The 11,963-nt window shown below is 40.2% G+C and overlaps 1 protein-coding gene across 1 annotated transcript in view; it reads left to right on the top strand.

The window, feature by feature from the left end:
* Positions 1-2,202: 2,202 nt before the first annotated feature.
* akap6 (A-kinase anchoring protein 6) overlaps positions 2,203-11,963 on the top strand; it is a 107,096-nt gene continuing 97,335 nt past the window's right edge. The window contains exon 1 of the mRNA XM_088925537.1: positions 2,203-2,551. Within this exon, the coding sequence (XP_088781663.1) occupies positions 2,234-2,551 (318 nt within the window). The 5' untranslated portion in view covers positions 2,203-2,233. The remainder of the gene's footprint in view (positions 2,552-11,963) is intronic.

The following is an 11,963-nucleotide window of genomic DNA, read 5'->3' as shown; positions in this document are numbered from 1 at the left end:
GGAAGTAGATTTTCTAATAATGCCATCTAACAGGGTGTCTTGAAAGAATTTGTCTTCAGTGAAATTTGTGGATGGATGGAATTTTTGAGCCTGTTTCAGTTACTCTCGATGCTTGAAGAGGGCCCTCCGATGAACAGTGTGCTTTATGTCGTAAACTATGGTGAGCCAGAGCCAACGGAGAGGCGTTAGGGATGCAGTGTTTCATCTTTGAAGCTCATTTTTCAAGCTTCGTCAGTTTTTCTTTCAGAATTCATACCGTGTGTAAAGCCTCCTGAAATGTCCTGACTAACAGTGCAGTTACACTGAGTCGTATTAATTGGTTACACAACAGAGTGTAGAAGTGTTTCACTGTGAAGGACAAACCCTGGGACACACCTACCTAAGTGTGAAGGAACAAGTAAAGGTTTATTCCATGCTGGATAGAGAAGAAAGAAAACACAACGTTTCGGCTGTGGAGCCTTCTTCTGGAAGCACCTGTAAAGGCTTACACCTGAAGAAGGCTCCACAGCCGAAACGTTGTGTTTTCTTTCTTCTCTTTTCAGCATGGAATAAACCTTTACTTGTTCTTTTGCAGCCTACGCATGCTGACACAGCTACCCACCTGAACCACTTCTACCTAAGTATGAATACAAGTAAGAAACATCCCTTTTCCTGGTGTTTTCATTTTTCACACATCCTGGTACTCTGCTAATGCCTTTTCAGTAGCCTTTGTTCTTTCCACCTGCTGTTGGAGTTCTGATATCCACGCCATCAAGGCCAGCAAGGTCATAACTCGCTGAGCATGTTAAAGCCAGATCCGGTTTTCAAATCGTCCAGACGCTGATCGTCTCAATTCTGGTGTTCGTTCAAAGCTATGGAAATGTATGATCAAGGACCAAATAACATATGAGCTCAGATTAAACAGGTACTTTGTTTTCTATCATATGGGGTTTCATAAAGGCTGAACTGTCTCAGTGCACTGTTTGATACCTTTTCTCTGAAATATATACACTTGCACATGTTCAAGAGAATGAAGAGAATCTCCGGAAGAATACATTTAAATAAAGTGCAAAGCTACAGCATTAATATTCCGTATGAAATTATAAAACAAAGTGTAATATAACTGTCTGCTTAACAGTAAGGAGCTTTGTGTGTTCCAAGAAAGCTGATGTTAGGTACAATGTGAGTCTCTGTGATAAAGGTGTCTGATTGTAGAGGACAGCAAAAGAGAACCAAAGGTCAGAGCAAACAGGAAATTTGAGGCCTTGAATGCAAGAAAGAGGAACCTTGTGCTTGACATGTAGTGTTGATTGCTTCCTCCTTAAAAGTGATCTGCAGGGAGTCTTAGATTTCTCTGTACAGTAAGGACACACGTTGAGATACAGAGCCATTCACGCTGGGCAGATTAGCAAGGGGCTGCAGCCCGCAAGGTCTTCCTGCCCTGCAGCTCATTAACAGCTGTGGGATTTGCAGGCAACCCACAATTCTGGCTGTGAAATGATAACCTCTGATGGATGGCAGTGCGATTCGAGGGAATTAAAAATGAAACAGTAATTACAGCTGAGATAGTGCTGTTACTGGACAGGGTTTTGTTTCTGCGTGTATCTGTATATAATACATGTATCTACTTCATTTCTCTACTCATTCTAATTCAGCTATTTATTGGTCATATTGAACATCTGATAGTGGTTCAAATATTTGTTTTTAAATGCTTTCACTAATGCCCAAAGTTCAAAAGGGGATACAGTATTTAGGGTATCAAACTGTTTAAATATGTAACGTCTATCCGTACAGAGGTGTGGCCTTTGGTTTATCCTTATAAAATATACATTGGCAGGACATAATGGGAACAATCTAATGTGCTGAATCATACAGCAAAGGAAATACAAATGACAAATGGACAGACAGTTTATTGTCCAGTAAACTGTTTCATGCAAACCACTGAGATACACAGAGAAACAGACTGCTACCTACTGTACATTGATCCTATCCAATGGTAAATAACCTGAAAAAGATCAAAACATCAAACACAAAATGAACATTTACTCTGTTTACAGCAAAAGGGTCAGCCTGTGCAAGGATACAGTTAACCAATTCACTTTAAAGAAGCGTAGGAGAGAGGGTGATGGAGGATGGGTATCCAGAAATACCACTTCCAGCTGTTCTTCTCCCTGTCCTTATTTATTCATGAGTATTCTTTCTCTTTTCCCTCGCCAGAGCCAGAAGGTGTCCCCAGGACCTAGTCGTTTTTGCCATGAGTATCGCAGTGTCTCCAATGGCCACCGACGCCGTGTCGCCCATGATCACCACCGTCACTCCCACCGTCGAGCCGCGCAAGGCGGAGGAGGAGGAGGAGGGGAGGGGGGGGGAGCTGGCGAAGGAGTCCGACCCCGCCCAGCGCTACGACAAGCCCCCGCCCCTGCACACGGGGGCGGACTGGAAGGTCGTCCTGCACCTGCCCGAAATCGAGACCTGGCTGCGCTGCACCGCGGACAGGGTGCGCGACCTCACCCACTCCGTCCACCAGGACGCTCACAACAAGCACGTGGACGTCCACCTGGTGCAGCTCAAGGTGAGGGAGGTTCGAGGGACAGCCGGGCGAAAACCCTGGTCTTGCAGAGCCTATAGGTTTTTATGAGGAACTGAAACTCCTCAATGGCTCTCAATAGCGTGGTCAGGCTAATCATTGTGTGTGTTTACTCCCACGATAACAATAAGACTTGACTGACCTGTAGCAGTCCTGCTGAGATAGGGGTGTTTGATGGAAGATTTCATTCTGTTTTGGGTTTTTATTTTCCAGACGAATAGCACTAGGGGGTTGAGTCTGAGAAAGGAGACCACCTGGGAAAACCAGGTGCTATACTGAAAAGAAGAATAAATCAGTCACATCCTCCTAATTAACTCTGAGATGCTCATAAACGTGCTCACCAGTGGCATATGGATGCTGTAATAGTGAATGATGGGAATAGTGTGGTCTGGCAGCACAGAGGCATAGACTGAACGCTCTCGATGTGGAACTGAATAAAAAAAAAATCTGAAAGAAATTAATTACATGCTTTCTCTATTTCTCGTTCTCAGCTGCAGCTCAAAGGAAATGTTGATAATAGTCAACTGACAGCAAAAACTGAAATACTAATTGTGTCGGTTTGCAAGTCATGCGTAATTGGTTATCTACTGTAGGTGACACTAGCCTCAGTCACTGTGTTGCCTGGAGAGTGGTGCTCGAGCTCACAGGTTCCTACAGGGTGGTTGCATCAACTGTACCAGTAATCATAATCGGTTATATTCAAACATGTAAATTTGGGACAGCTCACATTCTAAGAGAAGCGACTAATGGTAAAGGATGTAATGTATCCAGTTCAGATTTCACAACCTGCTGCTCCAGTCTTAGATTAGATTCACAATTTAAATCATTTTAATTCCAAATGGTCAAACTGAAGAAACACAGAACAGATAGATGCCTCGGTTGCTGGTGGGGTATTATTTGTGGTTATGGGTTAAAAACTCGAGATCTGTCAAATTCTCTTGTTAATGAATTCCCTGCCTCACTTCTTACTGTTTCTCCTATCAGACATTACACACTATAACGTGTGTTTTATCCAAATTACATTTTGCCTTGTAAAGATAAAAAAAAATCATATATTAAGTTTCTAACTGTTTTCTAAATTTTGATTAATCTTTATGGAACTGGTTAATAATATTTAAAAAACCACCTGCAGTAGCAAATGCTGATCACAGCAGATCATTCTGCCGGTGTCTGAGTCTACTGCAGTGGTATATTTCTTTCCTGTCCGCTGTTCTAGAGCCCAGACAGCTGACTTCTGAGCTGCCAGTCTCTGCTTATTGTAGAAGCCTTTTATTATTACGTTGAGGTTGTAATATGTAAAGTGAGTGTCTTATTCTTGTGCTATGCACTGATTAGCTGACATCACACAGTTGCCCTGATTCTTTCTTATCTCTGTCCATGCCTCCATGTTTTTACAGCCATGTGAAGAAACCTTATTGTGATTTAACACTGTGTTGAATGTGATCTTGCTCTCTGGACCTCAACCAACAGCCTTATAATCGGCAACCTGTAAGGATAAAGAGTATTGATCAATAAAGAGGTTTAGGTGATTTCTAACCCAACCTGAAAACAACTAACTGCACTTTTGGCTGTAGTTCTTTGGACTGTGCAGTGCTAATGAAAACTGAAAGCGAAATATGTTAAGGACAGATACAAAGCGGTAGAGACAATGTAAACACTGAAAACCCTCTACTGAAGCAGGCTTTAACTGATAGTGAACATTGATGAGTATACATCAAGTCTCAATCGATTAGTTATTGTGATATATTCATTTCATATTCTATCAGATTCTTGCAATCCAAATTTTAATATTTAAAAAATCCCAATCACAAAACTGACACCAAAGTTCCAACCTGGAAAGACAATTAAACAATTAACCTACCTTTTAAATTAAACATATGTGTACAGTATCTGTTTAATTAGACAATTGCATATATATGTAATTTATCTTAAGGTTTTTAATACTTGATTACACAAGACATTTCATTAAGGGTACAATTATCTATAAATCACTTTCAAAGTCTGGTTAGAAGTACTGTATTATAATTATGCAGCTAATTATATAATTAGAATAACCAAATGAGAACATAAGTGTGGCAAAAAACTAGAAGACATTGGGCCTTCCAGGAACTGAATTTGAGACCCCCTTTTTATTATTTTAGAAAAATAATAAACACCGCATCTGATCAATCACCATATGTTTTCAGCATTAATTAATAAGATATGATAAAATCTGCAGATCTGGAACAGACCTAAATTTGGAACAGATTGTGACTGCCCACCACACTAATACTAAGTTCTACCTGGAGGGATGTCATTACGAATCGAACTGAAGGATATCAGAGTCAGCTGGTCAGCTGGCCAGAAAGCTATCCAGGGCTTCTCTCATTTTGTGAGACCATTTCGTGGAAAATTAATATCTTCGTCTTGCACAGGGGTGTATTTTGAATTGTGCCATGGGTTTCTGTCAAAGAGACACTCCGTGACATTTTAATGTATGTCAGAAGCAAATGCCTAGAGATGCCTCTTTTTCCTTAATGCTGTGTAATATCTCCATAGCTGTCAATGCTGCGAGAGTGATGGTGGTAGCAGCTTGATGGTGAGCTTGTGCAACAGCACTGGAAGCAATAGTGCATCTGCAACAACTTAGTCTGACTGATAATCCTTTTAACATTAAAAATGGAAGAACTCCAGTAATGATTCCTCCTCCCCGTGTTACAGTTTTTCCAGTAAAGTGCAGTAGAAAACAAGAAAACAATTTGTTTTTGAAAAAATAAAACTCTCCATGGATTATTCTGTACTTTGATACAGATCAACATTCAGCTCATCTTGTCTACATGTTCAGTCTACCAGAAACTCATAAAACCAGCACAATGCTGTACTACTCTCTGAATTTTGCTGTAGAGTTCCATGTCATGTGGTCACCTGAGATGGTAAAGGAATGTTTTTACTGCAGCACAATGAGAATTCCCAGGGACCCACAAAGAACTTGGTGGGTTTAATACCTAAATCAGGGGTCTCTGTCCCTGTTCCTGGGGATCCCCAGTCCAGCAGGCTTTCCAAATCACCCTAAATCACCAATTACTAAAGACCTGGAACACTTTCACTGTGAAGAATTAATCATCTGATAGGTTAAACTAAGTGAATCACTCATGTTCTTCTCTGGTCTGACATGTATTGAGTTTAACTTGACAATCCTCACTCCATTCTCTGGTTCTTATGCTCCTTGACTCCTTAATGACTTAATTGAATCTTTTAGTGACTTAATAAGTCTGAATTACAACTGTTTATGAGTCTATAGTTACTCAGGATTTTGAGTTTCCTATAAAACATTTAGGATTGTGGCTCTCAAGGAACACAAGTGAGGAATACAGCTTGAGCTAATGCAGTACAATGCAGTAATGCAGTAAGTCGATCTTCAAGGATTCAAAACGTTAGAGTAGAAGTGGCTCCTGTCTTTTCCAACCTGTTTTTGAGACTGCACAGTGCAAAGACTGGCTTTAATTGACCGTGTTCCTTTTCAGTTGTATATCAGTAGGTGCAGTGCTGTTACTGAAATGTCAGAGCAGTATGTTCAAAGGCCTGTTTGCTGTTAGGCCCAGCTACATTCAATTCATATTTTAATTTCAAAATAAAGTAAACGTCTGTGTTAGAAATCACTAATTCAAAATTAGTATCAGGAATGGTCTCCCATAGAAAGTCCTTAATGAACATAAGAATAGGTCTGTTGAAATTTGATTTTATTTTAGTGTAACTAGACTCTTCATGTTACTAAACCCTCTTAAGTACTCATTACTACAGAAATGCAGTGTAGTGTGTTTGCAACACAAACGGGCAGATGTTTTTGGATTAACTTGGATGTCAAGCGTGTTATTATGCACTCTGTAATTACTGAAATTCCTTCATAGAATATGACAGCAAGATATGTGATGCGCTGAACAGTGTGTTTTGATTTGCTTGTGAAAAATATAATTGCATCTCCTTTATTTGTTGTCTCCAAGAAACTCCAGCTCCATCTCCAGCTACCTGAACTGTAGATAAAACAAGCACCATATTTGACATCTGTACTGTGGAGCAAACTGAGTAATGGCTAGAACGAGTGTTAAAATTTCACAGTGTAGACATAAGGCAGTCTCTCAGTGCAATATTGCATCAGTAAACAAATGAGAAACGTGACATGTTAGATGCTATTAGTACTGACCAGATGAGGAAATTGGTGTATTTATTATGTATGTTAAAATTAGTGTAAACAAATGTAGAATAAAACTATACCCTATAGCCTGAGCTTATTAGCAAGAGCTGGAGGTACCAGCAAACTGCTAACAATTTATTATTGTGGCCTGGAGATAAACTAGAAGTGTTAGTTGTCTTTTGTTGAAGGAGCAAACTTGGAATATACAGTAAGGCTTAAAATGAATTTAATGAATTGTTGTGTTCTGAGTAACAAATACTGAGTAATCTGCTCTTTCCCTCACGTCATACAGATACTTGATGAACATTGACTCACATAATAGTGTGATTTCCTGTGACACACAGTTAGCTAAACCACAATGGCTCATGGTGTGTTTTAGAGGGAGGTACTGGCATGATGTATTGTACAGCATCCTTGTTGATATCTTCCAGACTGCTGGAAGCAGCCGATCTACCAGAGCCACAGGAACTAGCTGTCTAATGAAAAAGATTCATGCTGACAATGTCTCTGTCTGCCTTGACTGTAGCAGAGACGTAAACATTATTGGTCAAACACAACTTTCTGTTCTCATTAGTTGTATCAAATATGTATGATACTGAACAGGTATGATGTAATGTAATTTCTAAATTACATATTTTTTATTTATCAAGCAAAATGTTCTGTTTGCCAGGGCCTTGATGCTGAGAAATGATTCCAAATATTTTCATTATCTGAATGTTGGCCTGGATTAATGCACACTGGGCTAGTACAGTAGTTGGGGATTATGTCATTTATTTTTTGACCTTGTAATTTAGGCATTGCCTTTTTTCTAAATTCAGGCCAATTATTTTGGTATACCCACCCGATATGGAATAGCCAGTTGTGTGTTTTTAACCTATCAGATCATAGATATGAACCCACAGCCGCACACAGGGTGAATGAGGAAGTGTGGGGAGGCTCTTCTGACCCACCCACCTTTTGAGCCAATCATCTTTTAATATGTCACAGGCAGCACCACCCCTGTCCACTGATTGGAGAAGAGGCATGTCCTTCAACAACAGAACCACAAACCTGCAAGGGCCTAGGACACCACAGGGGGCACTGAGACCCCTGAGTGACACACTGAGAGCCCTGATCAACTGATACCCCCTGCCTGCCCTTCACTGAGCACGGCCACCTGGGGAATCCCAGTCGATGTCAGCCAGAGACATGACCCAGTTCTGAACCTGTGGCAACAGAGCTCAGTCTGTAATCAGGGAGCATTTTCTTTCTGCTGAGATTTTGAGTCACTTTCTGGCAGAAACAATGCTCTGCTGGCTTTCAGTCACTTGGAAACGTGAGAAGAATTTGTATTCATGCTGTTTAGTTGCCTTTTATGTCTGAATATGCTTCTCGGTGACGAGCAGAATTGATTTTCTTATCATCTTACCTTGGCTGAAGCGAAATTCGAGCACTGGCTGATGCCGTGTTTGAGTACTTCCCATTAATTCCTAGAGCAGATAAGTGTTGGAGTGTATAAAAAAGATTTGATCTTCACAAAAAATGAGAAATTGTCGTGTGGCATGGCAAAATGTGTTGTTATTGAAGAAGAGCGTTCGGAAAAACAGCTGAAGATTTTGACAAAGTGGATATTATGCGAATATGAAATGTTAATCTTGAGAGTCTCTCCCTCTGAGACGGATTATGAGTCTGCCTTTGACTGGCATCATGGCAGTTTAAATGACTTTCATTTTAGCTCATTTGTTAGTTGTGGTGTTTGCTTTTCTGTATCTGTATCTGATTATTATACTATTTGAAACGAAGTCAGTGATCTATTTACTATTTCTCAGAGTTAACCTATTTAAATATATCTTTGTGTCTTGATAATGACAAGGGTTATTAATAGAGCCTTTAAAATGTGGCTTTTAACTGACATTTTTTTGTTTCTTTTGTATTGCACTTAACTAGATGCAAACCGTCAAACTGCTATAACCAGTCACTGAGGTCTATCAAGAGGCAGATGCAGTTTATGATGTCATAACTTCATTTACAACACTTGTAATTCAAGGGAAGTGTTCAAAGGAAGAAAAAATGCAGTCTTTTGAATTTGGTATTTCATACTCCTGTTTAAGCACAGTCAGTGCTTTCTGTGCCAGTTGATGTACCAACAGAACGTTCGGCAGAAAAACATTCTGCACATGCAGTTTGTGTTCCCTGGGTATAACTACAGTATAGCTGGGTATAACTAGACTCTTAGGTTATCTTTTCCAGTAAGTTAGCTTGCCAGTGGCTGTTGGCCTGAGATAATTCCTAAAGGTGGAGTGCCATCTACTGGATAAAATGTGAAAAGCCAAATGCTTGGAATATTTCTATACACTTGAGATGAACATGCTTTGGATCAATAGTAATATTTTATGTATTGTTTTTCAAAGAAGCTGTTGCTTATTCTATTTCACTATAATCTATTTTGGATTTTAAAGACTTAAAACATGAATATCCTCAAATGCTATTATTTATATTTGTAACAGTTAACTGCCAGTTAACTGCATTTTGCAGATATTCTGCAAAGATTTTGTTTAAAGTCTGAAAGAATGCCTTAAAAGATTCTGATGTGTTTGGAAATGAACACAAATTCAGAACTACATATAGTATAGAATTTTTCATCTTAACTGACTTATAGTATACTATTTAGTATTGTAGTACTAAGTATTACTTGACATAGTAATCACAATATACAGTAAGTGCTCCTGGGGGCTGTGAAATGATGAAAACAGACCCTTAGAGTCATCGTTCTGTGTTATTTGTTGGTGGTCAGAAGACATTAATCTGGGTCCCAAAAATACAGCTGCACTCTGTGTTTCGCTGGGTGGAAAGATCTGGCAGCAGCGGGAGCTGACTTCTTCAGCCTGACTTGATGCTATTTTTGGAAATGAACTGTTGAGGGGCCTAAAGGCCCATTCCTCAGTCAGGACATATCTGGCTGTTAACACTGTATAACCCACAACAACAGCAGTGTTCCCACACTGTAGACACATCTCATGAGACCGAGCAGGGCTGGGTCTGCTCCGGGCTGGGACGGAGCGGTGCTCTTCCCTGTGGAACAGTATTGTCGAACCGAGGCCACTGTGTGGTGACAGGAGATGCTGTGCTATAGGAGGCGTCATCCTTCAAATGAGATGCTAAAGCAAGTCCTGACCTGGTGGTCTTTGAAGATCCCATAGTGCTGTGACAATTTGCAAGAAATGCAAAGGCCATGACATCCTATTCATAGGTTTAAGTGGAGAGTTGTATTTGTAGTTCTAAAGTACAAATATGACATTTTTAAAGGAACGTGTAGTTTGAAAAATAAACTAGTAGTTAAGACATATAATTTTAAAGGGGCAAGATATTTGAATGGAAAGCCACATATGCATACAGATCTCCACATTGCTGGGGCAGGAGGAGGCTTGTGTCTTCACAGTCCACAGATGACTGGCTGTACAATGCAGGCATGTGTAGAATGCTGAATGGGAGCAGTGGTGGAGACTACTCTGTGACTGTGGCCACATGGGGGGATTGGCATTTATGCAGCTCTGACCATCAGCCCTAAAGCAACAAGATGAACATAAAATGCAATCAATCAGAGGCTTTGATCTGTCTGAGACATTGGCCCACTTTCCATGGGTCAGGTCCTTTTTTTGTCTTTCGTTCTGAGGTTGTGTTTTTGCAGAGATTGTGGGAAACAGCTAAACAGCTGAATGTTCTTTCTTTATTCATTTTTTTCTTAGGCTTATAGGTCAGTCCACAGCTAGAGGGGCCTAGCAGCTGCTTCTGTGAATTTATTTATAATGATGTAACCGCATTGCCTAGGAATTTGGTTCTGGATGCTAGATCTGTCTGTCAAATGGCATGGCACTGGAAGAAACTGGCACAAGCAAGAAAGGGATAATAGAAATCGCTCTGTTTACAATATCTGCAAGACCAAAACACATTGGCTTGCACTTCAGGCAAGGATGATTTTAGAATTATCCAGTGGACTCTGGCAAGAACTGGCTCAATGCAAACCCCTGTTGAGCCAGGTGACAGAAGGTGAGCATGTCTGTACACAGAGGAGCCTGGAAACAACAGGTGACCAATCCAGATCTGCAGCTGTGCATTGTGCTCTTGATCTGCAAACACAAAAGCAGACATGCTTTCTGTATGTCTCTGGAGATGTAAAAGTACCTCTGAGTGTTAAGGAAATCAAAAAGCCAAGCTGAGTGAAGGTGTGGGTGGACGTGTTATTTAAAAAGGGGAGAAAGCTTGTGAAAGATATTGTAGGAGGTGGATATTTCAGTAGACTGGAAGAAAAGGGCAAACTGAAGACCTTTCTTTTAGCAGGGCATAGTGTTATGACATAGAGATGGATAAGCAGCAGACAAAAACCCTTAATTTGTTTTAACATCCAGCTGCAGTCAAATTCCACAATTGCATGACAAGGGATGAACATCTTTAGGGTTTAGGTTTCCTCTTCTGGAGGTGCAAGAAGTTTTTTTTTTTCATTTCTCTTTGGATTTCCTGTGGGAGCTGTTTTGGAAAATTCATTGGTGCAGCCTGGTAAGGAACACCCCACTGTATTTTGGACAGAGGTGTTGCACTCAGTGGTGGTGATGCACTAAGTTATCCCAGCACACAGGTCAGGTTTCAGAATGACCACCGAGCTGAGTCATGATTGCTGTAAAGCAGTAAACCGGAATAGCCCTAACCTAGACCTTGATAGCAGTAGTGCCTTTGGGTTTCATTCTACAGTGAGCTATTAATCTCTTCACTTACCTCTTTCATTTAATTGATGACAATAGTTTCCCCAGGATTTCAGTAGGTGAAAAATTAATAACATTTGTAAAATGAGTCACGAGTTTTGATAGCCCTTTGACTTCATTTTTGTTTTTGGTAACTGGTATAACTGCGGTAATGAAAAAGAAATCCAGCACCTGTCATTCTCTTCTTTGAGCCCTTGCTTTGAGCTCTATAATTGGACGATAATTCCTTTTTCTAGTTAAGGTAGATGTCTGGGAAGCTTAAGGAAATCAGCCTTGTGATAAACGTTGTCATTAGCTGTTATTGTATGTTAATTATTTAATTGACACGAGCATCATTTCTCCACTCAGTGGGGCTTCTGTAATGGTCTTAATAATAGCACATCTTATTACCTGTCTGGTTTTCAGCAGCATTTTATGTGCTTCATAATGCAGAGACAGGCAAAAAACTAGTGAGCCTATAAACGAGCTCTCATGAGGTAAATATGTCTCT

The sequence above is a fragment of the Atractosteus spatula genome, chromosome 9 (genome assembly GCF_055471065.1).
Source record: "Atractosteus spatula isolate fAtrSpa1 chromosome 9, fAtrSpa1.hap1, whole genome shotgun sequence".
Lineage (NCBI taxonomy): Eukaryota > Metazoa > Chordata > Actinopteri > Semionotiformes > Lepisosteidae > Atractosteus > Atractosteus spatula.
This window is presented reverse-complemented; position numbering and strand designations above follow the sequence as displayed.